Genomic DNA, 18,272 nt, shown 5'->3' on the forward strand with positions numbered 1-18,272 from the left:
TCATTAGCCCTCGGTAGCGGATACTGATCCTGTTTCAAAAATCGGTTAATCGTAACCTTGTAGTCTCCACAAATCCTGACAGTGCCATCACTCTTCAGCACAGGAACAGTGGGACTAGCCCATTCGTTAAACTCGACCGGTGATATGTTGATATGATCCCTTCACGCTGGAGTCTGTCAAGCTCAATTTCAACCTTCTCCCTCATCATGTACGGAACAGACCGAGCTTTGTGATAGACAGGCCTTGCAATGGAGTCCAGGTGAATCTGCACCTTGGCTCCCGTAAAATTGCTAATGCCCGGTTCAAACAAAGAAGGAAACTTTTTCAATACTTGAGCACACGAAATGTCATCCACCGAAGACATCTTGACATCATTCCAGTTCAGCTTGATTTTCTCAAGCCAATTCCTGCTGAACAACATTGGACCATTACCTGGGATGATCCATAATGGTAGCTCGTGAACCACACCGTCATATGACACCTCGATTGCTGCACTGCCGAGCATCGGTATGAGTTCCTTAGTGTAAGTACGCAACCTGGCATTGACTGGACTCAGCTTCGGTTTCGCAGTCTTAGTGACCCACTGCTTGTCAAATTTCCTTTGGCTCATTATCTACTGGCTCATACCCGTGTCCAGCTCCATTGATACAGGCACGCCATTCAGCTTCACATTAACGACTATCGGCTGGCTCTTGCTCAGGAACGAATACAGTTCATTCACTTCTTCCTCGGGTTGCGTATCCGGGCCGGCACTGAACTGGTCCTCATCAACCATGTGTTGAGCCGCACCATGCTTGCTCTGTCGTGGACACATCTTGTGAAGATGCCCCACTTTCAAACATCCATTGCATGAGTATTGTCTAAACCGACACTGATGAGGCCGATGATTGCCCCCATAACGCCAACAGGATGAAATCTGGTTCGAACCAGTTGGCGGGCTCTGAGCAGCGGCAGGTTTCGCATGAGCAGCGGCAGGTTTCGCATAAGCAGCTCTCCCCAAAAACTACGCCATCTTGTTGACAGTACTTGCCGTGGAACTCCGACTCGTCGATGATATCTGCCTCAAATGATCATCCGTCATCATGCATGCCTGCGCAGTCGCGATGGCCTTTTTCAAATCCAGCATCTCTGCAGCCAACAGTTTCCTGAGGATTACATCATAGTTGATGCCTATCACGAAGACATAACGCAGCATGTCTTCCAGCATGTTCCCAAACTTACACGGCTCACCAAGATATCGCAGGTAGGTGACAAATCCTGACACGTCCTGGCCCTCAGCATGAACATGCGTGTAGAAACAGTAACATGATATGATGATCCCCTCTTTTGGCTTCAGATGGTTACCCACTAATGTACACAATTCCTCGTACCCTTTTTCCACCGGACGTACAGGCAAGAGAAGATTCTTCATGAGCATGTAAATTTTCGGACCACAAACGGTGAGGAGAACTTAACTGCGTAGGCCTCTGCCTCCATGCCGTTGGCCACAAAATACTGATCCAGGCGGTCGACAAAATCCGCCCAATCCTCACCCTCCACGAATCTCTCCAGGATTTCAACAGTTCCCATTGTGCATGCGAAAGTTCTTAAATTACCTAGTCACCAATTGTAATGGCTCGAGCCTGGTTACTGTAAACTCACTCAGGTGCAACCTGATCCATCTTTATTCCAGTCCAAGAGTGCCAGCTTGACAAAGACACACAGCTTATATACAGGCGACCAAGCACACATGCCACATGCGTACAGCCCGATGACCTCCGACCGTGGCGCCCTCTGGTGTCTGGTGATCCCCCCCAAGCATTAATACATAACAGTTCTCTCTGCCGTTCTCTCCGCATTTGTCTCCGCCTAAGTAACCTCCGACGGTGACGTCTCAGCAGGAGTTTAAGTGCCAACACAGACTCGATGGAAAAAAAATAAATGTTGCAGAGTCAAATCTGCCCTAAATTAAACAAAGCAATGCTTAAGAGCCAGAACAGTCCTTGAGGTGAAAACCACTACAATTCTTGCAAAAGGCGCTCTACCTATCTGTCAGCAAGCTGGAAATAATAATGGCCAACAGAAAAGTTTTCAACAGGATGTCATCTTTAAATAGCACTTCTCCAGCCGCCTCCCGCCTGCAACTCGACAGCTGAAGCTGTCATTATCAGCGCCAGCCGGTACCCGAGGGGGAGAGACCGAATTTACGGGGGGAGGGGGTGGGACGGTAACGAGATGGTGCGCACGACGATGCCATCGCCAGGCGCACCCGAGTGGGGTGCTCCTGGCAGGAGTGGGGCGGTACCTGGTAGCGCCTCCAAAAAACCGAGGCCAATTTTGCTGCGAGCAATCGCTCAGGCGAAAACTGATTTGCGCCCCATTAACGCCCACCGGAGGTGCTAACGGGAGGCACAGCTGAAGCCAATTGCAGCCCCTTTGAATAACTTTGAAGTGAATTGATTGTTATGCAGCCAAATCACAACATGGATTTTATAAAGTATCTTAAACTTAGAAAAACATCCCAAGGTGTTTCACAGAAGGAAAAAAGAGCAGGTGTTGAGATTTTGAGAGAGTCAGGAGAGGCAACCAAAAGCTTGGTTAAAGAGATGTGTTTTGAAAAGGCTTTTTAAAGGAGGGAGGGAGTGTGAGAGGCAGAGGAGTTTGAGAAGCAGTTGAAGGCTCCGTCATCAGAGGTAAAGTGGTGGAAGAGTGGATACCCAAAAAGTCAGAAGATTGGAAGACACAGGATGGAACATAAGGCTGGAAGAAGTTACAGAGATAGAGCCAGTTAAAGCCACAGAACAATTTGTATATGAGGATTTTAAATTCAATATAAGTGTAAGCGAACAAGGATGGGGTGCTGGCAAATGGGGTTTAGTGCAGCCCAGTAACCATTCTGCACAGCAGCCTTCCACAAACAGCAATCAGATGAATGACCAGTTTATTTTTATGGTGGTAGACACTCAAGTTTCCAAAATACCAAAACTCCCTGCTTCTCTTCACATAGTGCCTGGGACCTTTAATGCAACCACCACCACAGACAAAGTGAACCTTTGTTTTACATCTTGTCTGAAGGATGGGATGTTTTTTACGTTAAAGGCGCTACTTAAATGCAAGTTGTTGTTAGCACCTCTGACAATAGAATCTTTCAGTGCTCTACTCAATCAGCCTAGATTATGGGCTAGACTTTCCACTTTGTTTGCTAGGGCCCAAAAAATGGGTGGTGATCCAGCCTTAGCGATGTTGCAGCCTTCATGCTTGCTGGAATATCGTCCATTTTTTAGATTGCGATTTTCGACTCGGCGATAGCCCAGCGATGTGAAATGGGCGAAGCGATAGCTTAGTGGTGTCACATCGGCCAGCGATGGCGAAGGGTACGCAATTTTTTTTTTTTGGTTGGCTATGTTTTCCCATGTTTCGGGAAGTCAGGGGTCATCCACACATGCGCAGAAGGGGGAGAGAGATCGAGAGAGCGATGAGGGAGGCAGAGGCAGAGAAAAAGAAAGACAGAGAAATATGCCTGACAGCGATGAAAGTGGGAGAGCTATGGAAATGGGGAGGAAGAGGGCCAAACCCATCTCCGAGGAGGCCAACGAGACCCTCGTGGTGGAGGTGCACTCCCGCTGGGCCCAATTGACCAGGGGGGAGCATGGTGGGAAACCAGCACCATGGACGTACCGCAGGTTATGGGGTGAGATAGCCGAGGTCCTCTCGTCTGCGTCCCACGAGCCCAGGGGCTCCGACCAGTGCCGCAAATGCTGGAACAGCCCCGTTGCTTCAGCAAGAGTAAGTACGACTTTATATTTTAATGATGCACATTCTAAGTATAATAATCATTATAATGGTAATTTTCCTGGATTGAATGTAAGCTTGTTATTCTAACTTATATAATATATATCATCCCCGCTAAGAACTGGACAGGGCCATGAACTGGAGCCCGTTTTAAGTCTCTCTGGCTGCTGTCACTTACACCAGGACCCAGCATAGACTGGGGAAGAGCTGCCTTTGCTCACTGTCTGGCCTGGGACACTTTTGGACATCAGCTACTGTCATTGAATTGTGGACACAACCCCCATTAGCATATAACGTTTGAAACTGTTGTGTATAAATGACACAACCTAGTCGAGTAGCTTATGCCATGCTCTATTCGCGTTCGCAGAGGAAGATATCTCATAATCGGGCGCAGCAGAGGTGCACCGGGGAAGGTCCTGCTGTAATACAGACCTTCACCGGCCTGGAGGAACCTGCTGCAGCACTAGTGGGGACCCACAGTCAAGCGGTCACCACCCGTGGTGTTGCCGGACCATCGCATGCGCCACGTGAGTAATGTGTCAAACAGTGTACGAGCTATGTGACATCATTTCATTCTCATATCATAGACGAATGATGTCATGTTATGCATGCAGCCTCTATGTTGCCATAGATACCACCATATGATGCATTAATATGTAACGTTTCTCGGTCACATTTATGGGATTAGTGCTGTTCCTCCTACATATGCCAGCGCAGCGCAACAATGCTTTCTTTAATAATCTCAATTGTGTCTTGCAGCTTTACCAGCTCCAGAGGAGCAACGGGAGGACAGGCGCTCACATGGACCTGACCCACTGCATGTGTCATTCACCACGGGTGGTGAAGAGGAGGAGACCACCGAGCCCGAGGAGGAATACCTGGAGACAGAGGAGAATGCCCCTGGCATCCCTCTGTCTGGGGAACCTGCGGCCTCGATGGGGATCCCAACTGAGGAGGTACCGGAACCAAGCGGCATGCAGTTGGAGATGACAAGGCGCACATTGGTGCTGTCGCAGATCCCACGGAGGCCGGGTCAGCGGCTTGAGCAAAGGCCTACCCTGGACCACCGCGTGGAGCGCCTGGCACGACCGTGCGAGGAGTCTGTCATTATCCAGCGCAAGCAGCTCCAGGTGTTTGTGGGGTTCACGCAGGAATTCTCCCGGGCGTCTGCTTGCCAAGCGGAGGTGACGCAGCAGATGATCCTGGAGTTGCGTGGAATCTCCGTCTCCAACCATGCGGCATGCGTTCTTGGCGGTACACGGCGCTGCACCCTGAGCTCCGGAGAACACAAGCACCGGCACACAGGCAGGTCAGGAGGATGCACCATCGTCCCAGCATTTCCCCCACCACGGCAGGAAGTCTTGCCATCGCCAGCTGCACGCCGGCTTCGCAGCTGTACCCGGGAACCAAAACGGGTGGGTGAGGCAAAGACACGGGGGGATGCAGGATCTGGAGGGAAACGTGGCCACAGGTAGGGAGGGGGGGTGCAATCTTTTTAATATTGTTCCTAATTGTTCATAATTATTGTTGGTGTTGTCGTTTCATTGTTGGGGGTGGGGTGGGTGGGAGGGTGTTTTGGTGTTTGTAATTGAAAAATTACCTTCAAAAGTTGTAATTTTATTAAAACCATTTTATTTCACTTTACAATTGTTGTGCAGTGTCTTCTAATAACGTAAGTTAAAATAGAACATTCGTGCAACTGTTGTTAAACAATGTCCAGGCCAGACCAACTAAGTAGGAAACGTCACTTATTTATATAAATATAAGAAAACGTCTAATTGTGATTGTATCTATCTTTTAAAAGGCCCTTAAATAATTCACAAACTATCTAAGCCCCTGTTTAGGAGGCCTCCTGTCTTCCTCCTCAAAATGGCGTCCGTAGTGCCCATTTCTGTGAGGAAGGCCAGGCAATATACACATAGATTGGGCTAACCAAACTGGAAGCAATACGGTGGAGGAGGATTTCCTGGAGTGCATAAGGGATGGTTTTTTAGACCAATATGTCGAGGAACCAACTAGGGGGGGGGAGGCCATCTTAGACTGGGTGTTGTGTAATGAGAGAGGATTAATTAGCAATCTCATTGTGCGAGGCCCCTTGGGGAAGAGTGACCATAATATGGTGGAATTCTGCATTGGGATGGAGAATGAAACAATTAATTCAGAGACCATGGTCCAGAACTTAAAGAAGGCTAACTTTGAAGGTATGAGGCGTGAATTAGCTGGGATGGATTGGCGAATGATACTTAAGGGGTTGACTGTGGATGGGCAATGGCAGACATTTAGAGACCGCATGGATGAACTATAACAATTGTACATTCCTGTCTGGCATAAAAATAAAAAAGGGAAGGTGACTCAACCGTGGCTAGCAAGGGAAATCAGGGATAGTATTAAAGCCAAGGAAGTGGCATACAAATTGGCCAGAAATAGCAGCGAACCTGGGGACTGGGAGAAATTTAGAACTCAGCAGAGGAGGACAAAGGGTTTGATTAGGGCAGGGAAAATGGAGTATGAGAAGAAGCTTGCAGGGAACATTAAGACGGATTGCAAAAGTTTCTATAGATATGTAAAGAGAAAAAGGTTAGTAAAGACAAACGTAGGTCCTCTGCAGTCAGAATCAGGGGAAGTCATAACGGGGAACAAAGAAATGGCGGACCAATTGAACAAGTACTTTGGTTCGGTATTCACGAAGGAGGACACGAACAACCTTCCGGTTATAAAAGGGGTCGGGGGGTCTAGTAAGGAGGAGGAACTGAGGGAAATCCTTATTAGCCGGGAAATTGTGTTGGGGAAATTGATGGGATTGAAGGCCGATAAATCCCCAGGGTCTGATGGACTGCATCCCAGAGTACTTAAGCAGGTGGTCTTAGAAATAGTGGATGCGTTGACAGTCATTTTCCAACATTCCATTGACTCTGGATCAGTTCCTATAGAGTGGAGGGTAGCCAATGTAACCCCACTTTTTAAAAAAGGAGGGAGAGAGAAAACAGGGAATTATAGACCGGTCAGCCTGACATCGGTAGTGGGTAAAATGATGGAAACAATTATTAAGGATGTCATAGCAGTGCATTTGGAAAGAGGTGACATGATAGGTCCAAGTCAGCATGGATTTGTGAAAGGGAAATCATGCTTGACAAATCTTCTGGAATTTTTTGAGGATGTTTCCAGTAGAGTGGACAAGGGAGAACCAGTTGATGTGGTATATTTGGACTTTCAGAAGGTGTTCGACAAGGTCCCACACAAGAGATTGATGTGCAAAGTTAGAGCACATGGGATTGGGGGTAGTGTACTGACATGGATTGAGAACTGGTTGTCAGACAGGAAGCAAAGAGTAGGAGTAAATGGGTACTTTTCAGAATGGCAGGCAGTGACTAGTGGGGTACCGCAAGGTTCTGTGCTGGGGCCCCAGCTGTTTACACTGTACATTAATGATTTAGATGAGGGGATTAAATGTAGTATCTCCAAATTTGTGGATGACACTAAGTTGGGTGGTAGTGTGAGCTGCGAGGAGTATGCTGTGAGGCTGCAGAGCGACTTGGATAGGTTAGGTGAGTGGGCAAATGCATGGCAGATGAAGTATAATGTGGATAAATGTGAGGTTATCCACTTTGGTGGTAAAAACAGAGAGACAGACTATTATCTGAATGGTGACAGATTAGGAAAAGGGGAGGTGCAAAGAGACCTGGGTGTCATGGTACATCAGTCGTTGAAGGTTGGCATGCAGGTGCAGCAGGCGGTTAAGAAAGCAAATGGCATGTTGGCATTCATAGCAAGGGGATTTGAGTACATGGGCAGGGAGGTGTTGCTATAGTTGTACAGGGCATTGGTGAGGCCACACCTGGAGTATTGTGTACAGTTTTGGTCTCCTAACCTGAGGAAGGACATTCTTGCTATTGAGGGAGTGCAGCGAAGGTTTACCAGACTGATTCCCGGAATGGCGGGACTGACCTATCAAGAAAGACTGGATCAACTGGGCTTGTATTCACTGGAGTTCAGAAGAATGAGAGGGGACCTCATAGAAACATTTAAAATTCTGACGGGGTTAGACAGGTTAGATGCAGGAAGAATGTTCCCAATGTTGGGGAAGTCCAGAACCAGAGGTCACAGTCTAAGCATAAGGGGTAAGCCATTTAGGACCGAGATGCAGAGGAACTTCTTCACCCAGAGAGTGGTGAACCTGTGGAATTCTCTACCACAGAAAGTTGTTGAGGCCAATTCACTAAATATATTCAAAAAGGAGTTAGATGAGGTCCTTACTACTAGGGGGATCAAGGGGTATGGCGAGAAAGCAGGAATGGGGTACTGAAGTTGAATGTTCAGCCATGAACTCATTGAATGGCGGTGCAGGCTAGAAGGGCCGAATGGCCTACTCCTGCACCTATTTTCTATGTTTCTATGTAATAGCAACTATTCTCCAGCGATGTTCTCGGCAAGCGATCAGCCCGGCGATATGCCGAAAGTTGGGCTGGGCGATCACCTCGGCGATGTGAGCCGAAAGTTGCACCGGGCGATGTGTCCCAACTTTCCCTTTTTGAGCAATATCAGCCTTTTTTGGGTGATATATGGGCACTAGCCCAGCGATGTGAAATGGAAAGTCTAGCCCATGAGTCAAAGCCCTGGGCTGGGACTAGAGCCCACATCCATCTGACAGAGGAAAAATTGCCACCAAATGAAACAAGCTGTCCTTACATGAGTGTGCAAGTTTGAAGGGAACAATGTTTTAGTTGTGTAGGACCATGTGACAGAAATTTCCCTTTCAGCAGATTTCCCTCCCTAAATGCATCTCCCTCAACTCAAGCAGATTCACTTCGAGACAGTCTTGCCTCAAATCCATTGTAACAACGCAAATGAAATGGTATTCAGTATTTATAATCCAACACTCAGGATTAAGGAGTGAATGCACACAGTTTAAATCCTCCTCATGCTTGATTGGAGCCATACTAAAACGTGAGGCAGAAAGTTAAGGTTGCAGCATCACCCTGCAACAGAGAGGGAAACTGAAATCGAGATGTCCTCACTTTCTAACAATCTACAAAAATACATCAGAAGAGGGCTGGAACTTCCCTCTCCTGTTCACCTTTTATTTTTATGGACTCTGCTCCACTTCCCCGCCCACTCCCCATAACCCCTTATCATTTAAGAAACTGTCTATTTCTGTCTTAAATGTATTCAATGTCCCAGCTTCCACAGCTCTCTGAGGCAGCGAATTCCACAGATTCACAACCCTCAGAATAAATTTCTCCTCATCTCAGTTTTAAATGGGCGACCGCTTATTCTAAGATCATGCCCTCTAGTTCCAGTTTCCCTCATCAGTGTAAACATCCTCTCTGCATCCACCTTGTCAAGCGCCCTCATGATCTTATACGTTTCGATAAGATCACCTCTCATTCTTCTGAATTCCAATTAGTAGAGGCCCAACCTACTCAACCTTTCCTCATAAGTCAACCTCCTCATCCCAGAATCAACCCAGTGAACCTTTTCTGAACTGCCTCTAAAGCAAGTATATCCTTTCGTAAATATGGAAACCAAAACTGCACGTAGTATTCCAGCTGTGGCCACACCAATACCTTATATAACTAGCAAGACTTTCCTGCTTTTATACTCCATCCCCTTTGCAATAAAGGCCAAGATACCATTGGCCTTCCTGATCACTTGCTGTACCTGCATACTATCCTTTTGTGTTTCATGCACAAGTACCCCCAGGTCCTTACTGTACTGCGGCACTTTGCAATCTTTCTTTATTTAAATAATAACTTGCTCTTTGATTTTTTTTCTGCCTAAGTGCATGACTTCACACTTTCTGACATTATACTCCATCTGCCCACTCACTTAGCCTGTCTTTGTCCTTTTGCAGATTTTTTTTGTATCCTCCTCACACATTGCTTTTCCTTCCATCTTTGTATCGTCAGCAAACTTGTCTACGTTACACTCAGTCCCTTCTTCCAAGTCGTTAATATAGATTGTAAATAGTTGGGGTCCCAGCACTGATCCCTGCAGCACCCCACTAGTTATTGGTTGCCAATCAGAGAATGAACCCTTTATCCCGACTCTCTGTTCTCTGTTAGTTAACCAATCCTTTATCCATGCAAATATATTACCCCCCAACCCCGTGAACTTTTATCTTGTGCAGTAACCTGTTATGTGGCACCTTGTCAAATGCCTTGTGGAAGTCCAAATACACCACATCCACTGGTTCCCCTTTATCCACTCTGTTCGTTACATCCTCAAAGAATTCCAGCAAATTTGTCAAACATGACTTCCCCTTCATAAATCCATGCTGACTCTGCCTGACCGAATTTTGCTTTTCCAAATGTCCTGCTACTGCTTCTTTAATAATGGATTCCAACATTTTCCCAACCACAGATGTTAGGCTAACTGGTCTATAGTTTACAGCTTTTTGTCTGCCTCCTTGTTTAAATAGGCGCGTTACATTTGCAGTTTTCCAATAGTCTTGTATATATTATCATTTCTGTAATAGTGGACTTCCTTTCTGATGAATTCATTCTACAGGTTGCCTTGGCAACATTCCCTAGGTATTTGTATTCACTGCCATATAACGACAGATAATGCCTACAGAATTATGTTTTGAAGTGTGATAAGTATGAGGAATAGGAAGGCAGATTATTATCTGAATGGTGACAGATTAGTAAAAGGAGCGGTGCAACATGACCTGGGTGTCATGGTACATCAGTCATTGAAGATAGGCATGCAGGTACAGCAGGCAGTAAAGAAAGCAAATGGCATGCTGGCCTTCATAGCGAGGGGATTTGAGTATAGGAGCAGGGAAGTCTTACTGCAGTTGTACAGGGCCTTGGTGAGACCAACCTTGAGTATTGTATGCAGTTTTGTTCTCCTAATCTGAGGAAGGACATTCTTGCTATTGAGGAAGTGCAGCGAAGGTTCACCAGACTGATTCCCGAGATGGCAGGACTAACATATGAAGACAGACTGGATCGACTAGGCTTATATTCACTGGAATTTAGAAGAATGAGAGGGGATCTCATAGAAACATATAAAATTCTGACAGGATTGGACAGGTTAGATGCAGGAAGAATGTTCCCGATGTTGGGGAAGTCCAGAACCAGGGGTCACAGTCTAAGGATAAGGGGTAAACCATTTAGGACCGAGATGAGGAGAAACTTCTTCACTCAGAGAATTGTTGAGGCCAGTTTGTTAGATATATTCAAAAGGGAGTTAGATATGGTCCTTACAGCTAAAGGGATCAAAGGGTATGGAGAGAAAGCAGGAATGGGGTACTGAAGTTGCATGCTCAACTATGATCATATTGAATGGTGGTGCAGGCTCGAAGGGCCGAATGGCCTACTCCTGCACCTATTTTCTTTGTTTCTATGAATACCCAGAGAGAATGCAAGTTATACACGCTCGTAATGTCCATGAGGTTCTATATGCAAGAAGCAAATCTTGGATTGCCATTTGGATAGATATGTTATAATATTTAACCTGATATGTGATGTGTCTATTGGTTGCATTTTGTTTCAGTAAAGTTGAATAGCGATAGTTTACTCCACAGCGTTTTAGATAATGCTGAATCAAGCTATAATCAGATATACGAATAGATCATTATTACATTAAAAGGAAATTAAATGCAAGGATTGGGTTGTTCAAACTGAAATAACAGTTGAAGTTGCATAGAGTTATTTTTGTTTTAAATGTATACTTGAGAATATGCTTCATATTTTAGGCCCAAGAAGCTGACGCTGAAAGCCTACAAGCAGTACTACTTTATTTTTAAAGATACTTGTTTATCATACTTCAAGAATAAAGAAGCTTCTCAAGGAGAACCAATTGAACAATTAAACCTGAGAGGTGAGAAACCTTTTTACAAGTTTATACAGACTAAACATCACTTAAAAAGCCAGGTATCTTGTTCCAAATACTACCGATTTATAATCCGAAATATTGCAACAGTTTCAAATCAAATTGTTTAGGGGTGCTTTATATTTATTTTCCAGTAATGCTAACCATGATGAAACAGAATTGGGCTGTATTCCAATTACAGGTTGTGCATCTATTTGGAAACATTTCCACTTTCCATCTATTAAATTCTGCTTCTCCTCTCTCTCCCACAACTATGTAGCAGCTTACAGGGCAGGCATGTAAGCACCCTCCTCTTAGGCCTCTACATACAATACCTCAGCCAGCTGGTAGGGGGAGCTCGGAACAATACTACATCAATTACCCATCTCTACATTTTACCGAATGAGCAAGCCAAGAGCAGGAACTCGCAGTGTAGAAAACCTATACCCGATCACACCATGGTGCAATATATTACATCATTCACTGCATCATCAGGTCCTATTCTGTTCTCCCTAATATAAACTCTTTTCCATCATGTCCTGGCTGAAATGTGAACTGAATTGCAATGTTTTCTGCAGTATAAAACTCCATTATATAAAAATAATATACAATAATACATAAAATGCTTTAACTAAAATTACATCTCTGTAAATTGACTGAAAAATTCAAGGTGATTTTTCTGTGAACTTTCAGCTCCAACATCAAAACACTTTTATGCAGCAACACAAGCCGATCTCACCTATGCAGTCACTTCACCCCAGAACAATGTTTACTGATAGTGTGAACACTAATAATTGAACGCTTCAGTGCAACAGACTGTACAGTGCTGCCCTATGTCACGGTTATGGTTTCCTATTTGTTAGGTGCCTAGAATGTTGATAGAAACAGATTATTTAAAACATGCACCCCGAGACGATCAAAACCATTGAGAATTTTCAAATAAGTTTTTATTTGTTTAGCAACGACAATTTTCATTTAATTAAACTTTGCATTGTAACAGAGAAAAAACTGTTGCAGAAATGATACAAATATTAAATACAGTAGGCACCAGCATACCACCTAAAATTCAATCTATTAAAAAAATTGGAATAGTGCTAATTTGGAAGGCGTAAATAGGATTCTGTTGTAAAGTTGTAGCTGAGAAGAGTGGACCTTTCAGTGAACCCTGTAATGTGCATACTTCCTCTTCTATTCTTTAATAGATAACATTTTGATGAATTTGAACTGCTAAGAAGGAAAAACATCAGCTTTCTAACTTACAGTATTGGAAAAGAGCATATTCTGTATTTTCTTTAAGGCGGCGAGGTTTATAAAATGGAGAGAAACAGTGTGTGTTTGCAACAGCAAAATGAGGACGGAGTAAAGAGAGAAGTTGAAATGATCTCGCCGATTATATGGCTGGCTACCTTCTCTCCTAGTTTGCTATTGAGATTTCATCAAAGTAAAAAAGACTTGCATTTATATAGCATCTTTCACAACCTCAGGACATCCCAAAATGCATTACAGCCAATGAAGAACTTTTGAAGTGTAGTCACTGTTGCTCCCCTACAATCCAACCTTTTCTGACAGCTCTTCACCGTCACCATGGTTGCCATCTGATCAAATAGCCAAGTATATTGGTTCAAAGTAATCTCCTCTGGCGAGAATGGGGCTAACTTTCTGAAATCCCGGTCCAGGCAGAATTCAAGATGATTGTGCCCCCTTGGAGTGCATATCAGTTATTGGGGTACACCGTACCCATATTTTTCCATCTGTGGTAGCGCAGTTTCATATATTCCTAATAAGAAAGCTGCTTTGCTTTCTATATTACCAGTTTTCCTTGAATAAGTAAAGTCATTTATAAAGCTATAATGCCACAGTATCTCTGAATGAAAAGGATTAGACTGGAGTTAGAATGAAGCCAAGAAACACCATGGTCTTCCGCACTCATACTTCAAAAACACACATGACAACCCTTTATTCAATTTATCTGTCACATTTCATCTCTCACTTAACTATTTGCTTTGAAACTTTGCCTAATACAGGATGTGAAGTTGTACCAGATGTGAACGTAGCAGGACAGAAATTTGGGATCAAGTTGCTGATTCCTGTGTCTGACGGCATGAATGAAGTTTACATAAAGTGTTACAATGTAAGTGTTCTATTATAGGTTTTATAAATAGATTCACAGGAGTTAACACTAGTGACATTTTACTTTGATGAATCTGAGAATACATTTCTCAGCAGGTCAAGATGGTATTTTCACTTAACAGCAAAGACAAGGAATTAGCACTTAGACTTTGTGAGGAGTTAGGCACAAGCTGGCCCTTGTTGAGCAGGATTCCCCAATTTTGCCCTAATGGAGATTAAATGACTGCTCATTCACATACCTCATTGAACATATAACTATTTGTTTAAACAAAAAAAAAGCATCAAGTCCTATCTTCGGCATGACAGGAATCTTGAATGACATTATTCCCCTTGTAAACGGTTTCTTTAAATCCTGCACACTTACAGATGTAACTTTTGAATGGAGGTCAACTCCAACATGGCTTTTGAAACAAAGTAAATAATTGCTTCTATGGAGCTGTTACATTTTGCATTTATATTAAAATATTGAGGAGCTGGAGAGGATGACGACATTTTATTTCTTGTCCAAAATCAAACTAATCTAACAGGTTAGATGAAAATTCTGTGTCAAATAAAAATAATATATTCTGTGTATACCTGAAAACATTGAAAATGTACATTAATGTTAGTTAAACAAATGTAGTAAATTTTCTTGGTTCTGTAATACCACAATGAAGATAATACCTAAAAACATATGCAGCAAGAATGTTCGGAAAGTTGTGAAACACTAAGTCTTCGTGCTCAGCACATCTTTTTCCCAACATTTAATGTAATGAAATAACAATACAGTTAATGATTAACATAACCAACCACCTTTGTACACCATAGGAGCTCTCATATAGCTTATAAGCTCAGATTTTTAAAAAAACAACTTGTATTTATATAGCACAGTAAACATCCCAAGGCGTTTAAACAAGAAAACCAAAAAAGGTGGCAAAATTGCCCCACGCCCCAATTTACAGCGCAGCAGGAGGCCATTTCGGCCCATCGTGTCCATACCGGCCGACAAAGAGCAGCACGGTTCTCTGTCAGCAGCCCTGAAGGTTACATATAAACCTTTGAACAATGGCGGAATGGCAAAGAGCACCCAGTCTGCCTCACACAACTGCAACACCCCTTATACTGAAACCTTCTACACTCCACCCCAACCAGAGCCATGTGATCTCCTGGGTGAGGCAACTTTCCTGGGTCGGGACATTTACCACCCGCCGCAGAAGTCCCACCTCTAACGCAGAATTGCCCTTGCCAACCCAGAAAGAAAGCGGAGCGCAATCTCCCGTGCTCCACTTCATTTGGGGGTGGGTCCCGGGGCGCTACTGGTGCACTGAATATCCAGGACAAAGTAGTCCACTTGATTAACACCCCCATCCACTGGCTTAAAAATCCACTCCCTCCACCAATCGCCCTACCGTGGCTGCAGTGTGTACTATCTACAGGGTGCACTATCTACAGGGTGCATTGCAGCAAATTGCTACGGCTTCTTTAGCAGCATCTCCCAAAACTGTAGCCTCCACAACTTAGAAAAAGGGCAGCAGGTGCACGAGAACACCATCACCTCCAAATTCCGCTCCAAGTCACACATCACCAGTGCTTCATTGTCACTAGGTCAAAATCCTGGAACTCCCAACCCAACACCATTGTGGGAGTACTTCACCACACGGACTACAGCGGTTGAAGAAGGAGGCCCACCACCACTTTCTCACTGGTAACTAAGGATGGGCATTAAATAACAGCCTTGCCAGTGACATCCACATCCCGAGAATGAGTAAAAAGAATCCGTATTCACCACACAAGCCAGTAAATTGTTCCAAGTCTTGACATCCCACTGCGTAACGAAAAACCTCCTGAGATCTTATTTAGTTCTATGCTTGCATAGCTTATATACCACATTTCCCCTAGTTCAAATAGTCTGTTCACCCAGGCACAGACTAATTATGTCATCATTTTAAACATTTTAATTAAATCTCCCCAAAGCCTATGCTTTGATAACTATCACGATAACCAAGGGCTTTTAAACTAGGGTTAATTCTAGTGACTGTTGAATCATTTCCAAGCCCTCAATATCATTCCCCATGTGAAGGGACTAAATTGAATACAGTATTCCAGGTGATGCCTAACTAAGTCTTGTACAAGGACACTATAGTTCTTTGAATTTTATACTGACTTGCCTTTGCTTTACCTCCTAGTATTCTATGTACCTTCGCAATAGCATCACTGCATTGGTCATGCACTTTCAGACTCCTGTACTATAACTTCTAGGTCCCTTTCCTGCTAAACAGACTTCAATTCTATACCAAGATTGGTACATACATACTTAGTGTTAGCCCTACCCATATGCATGACACATTTATCCATGTCAAGTGACACTTGAACGATGTGGGACCATTCTCTCATTACATCTAGATTAGATTGTACTTTTTTTCTCATCTAGGGTTCTAACACTAGCACAGATCTTCGTATTGTCCGCAAACATTTTGACAGTACCAACACCATTGTCTAGATTATTAATGTAAATCATGAAGAGCAGCAGACCCAACATGGATCCCTGCAAAATACCACTCGTAACCTATCTCCACACAAAACCAATTCCCTATCCAATCTAGGATCTTAAAATTAACCTATTGTGCAACACCTGGTCAAAAGCTTTCTGAAATAAATAATGTTGATAAGGCTACTTCAATCACCAACGTAGCTACTTCCTCAAAAAAATTTAACCAGGTTATTAAGATATTGTATCATCCATAAATTAAGCACCTCCTACTAATTAGCTGTATTAGATATTTATAAAAAAACAATTCCTTCGTGCAATCCACCAAGTATGGAACAGATTGCATCTTGAATCCAATTGAAGACTTGGTGGAAGCATTGCAGAAGCCAATGGGGCAGGTTCTTGATTCACCAGGGAGCAGAGATATCCAAGCTTGACATCTAGTCAGAAGGGAAATAAAAATAACCTGCGTGCCTGATGGACCTGGGTCCTTAATGTTAGTGTCAGATAGATGAGCTGAGAGGTTTTTTTTTCCCTAGTTATTGCCTGCTATGCTTTACATTTGCTAACTATATTTTAAATTCCCCCAAATTAATTGTGCTTTATATCTTTTGGTCTTCTGAATGATTTATATTCACACTGAGGGTTTGTGGTTGACTGCAGGAAACACAGTATGCTAAATGGATGGCTGCCTGCAGACTGGCTTCAAAGGGCAAGACGATGGCTGATAGCTCGTATCCCACAGAAGTTTACAACATTCAGTCTTTCTTAAAGATGAAGAATGTAAATTCTGTGCCTCAGGTGATGCGTGACCCAAATGCCATGGACATGAATCCAGAATCATTGGTGTCACCAAGATACTTGAAAAAGTTCAAAACTAAACAGGTACTGAAATAGACAGTCTCTTATTGATACAATTATATATTACACTTTCTGAAAATTTCTCCAAATTGCTTAGGATAAAATTTAAGTATTTTGGACCAATGTTCCCTCTAATTTTTTCTCCCTGCACGGGCCCTTTAAATTGGCTGCACGGCATGTCTTCCAGCAGCAGCGCTAGTGAGCCACCTGCGCGGGACCTCGCGATTGCCGCGCATCTTAGGGGGAACATTGCTTTGGACCATATTGTATAAAATGACACAATGAAACTATAGCATGCCAATGTAGAATCATAGAAACCTACAGCACAGAAGGAGACTATTTGGCTCATCGTGCCTGCGCTGGTTCTTTTAAAGAGTAGTCGTGCCTAGTCCAACACTCCTGCTTTTTGTCCGTAGCCCTGCAAGTTCCTCATCCTCAAGTACCTGTTCAATTCCCTTTTAAAATTATTTATGGAATTGGCTTCCACCACCTTTTCAGGTAGACCGTTCCAGATCCCACCGCTCAATGAAATGATTTCTCCTCATCTCCCCTCTAGGCCTTTTTTCCATTGATTTTGAATCTAATTTTTTTCTTTAATATATCAGTAGCCTGACATCAGTAGAGGGGAAAATGTTGGAATCAATTATTAAGGATGAAATAGCAGCGCATCTGGAAAGCAGTGACAGGATCAGTCCAAGTCAGCATGGATTTATGAAAGGGAAATCTTGCTTGACAAATCTTCTGGAATTTTTTGAGGATGTAACTAGTTGGGTGGACAAGAGAGAACCAATGGATGTGGTGTATTTGGACTTTCAAAAGGCTTTTGACAAGGTCCCACACGAGATTGGTGTGCAAAATCAAAACACATGGTATTGGGGGTAAAATACTGATGTGGGTAGAGATGTGGTTGGCAGGCAGGAAGCAGACAATTGGGATAAACGGGTCCTTTTCAGAATGGCAGACAGTGACTAGTGGAGTGCCTCAGGGCTCAGTGCTAGGACCCCAGCTCTGTACAATATACATTAATGATTTAGATGAAGGAATTGAGTGTAATATCTCCAAGTTTGCAGATGACACTAAACTGGGTGACGGTGTGAGCTGTGAGGAGGACGCTAAGAGGCTGCAGGGTGACTTGGACAGGTTAGGTGAGTGGGCAAATACATGGCAGATGCAGTATAATGTGGATAAATGTGAGGTTATCCACTTTGGGGACAAAAACACGAAGGCA

At 43.8% G+C, this 18,272-nt stretch overlaps 1 protein-coding gene across 2 annotated transcripts in view; it reads left to right on the forward strand.

Annotated features, from left to right (window-relative positions):
- fermt1 (FERM domain containing kindlin 1) overlaps positions 1–18,272 on the forward strand; it is a 139,156-nt gene that overhangs the window by 102,879 nt on the left and 18,005 nt on the right. For both annotated transcript variants that reach the window (XM_070888783.1, XM_070888784.1), the window contains exons 10-12: positions 11,471–11,595; positions 13,611–13,717; positions 16,847–17,068. In XM_070888783.1, coding sequence (XP_070744884.1) covers positions 11,471–11,595; positions 13,611–13,717; positions 16,847–17,068 — 454 coding nt within the window. The remainder of the gene's footprint in view (positions 1–11,470; positions 11,596–13,610; positions 13,718–16,846; positions 17,069–18,272) is intronic.

Source organism: Pristiophorus japonicus, chromosome 9 (genome assembly GCF_044704955.1).
Source record: "Pristiophorus japonicus isolate sPriJap1 chromosome 9, sPriJap1.hap1, whole genome shotgun sequence".
In the NCBI taxonomy this organism is placed as follows: domain Eukaryota; kingdom Metazoa; phylum Chordata; class Chondrichthyes; family Pristiophoridae; genus Pristiophorus; species Pristiophorus japonicus.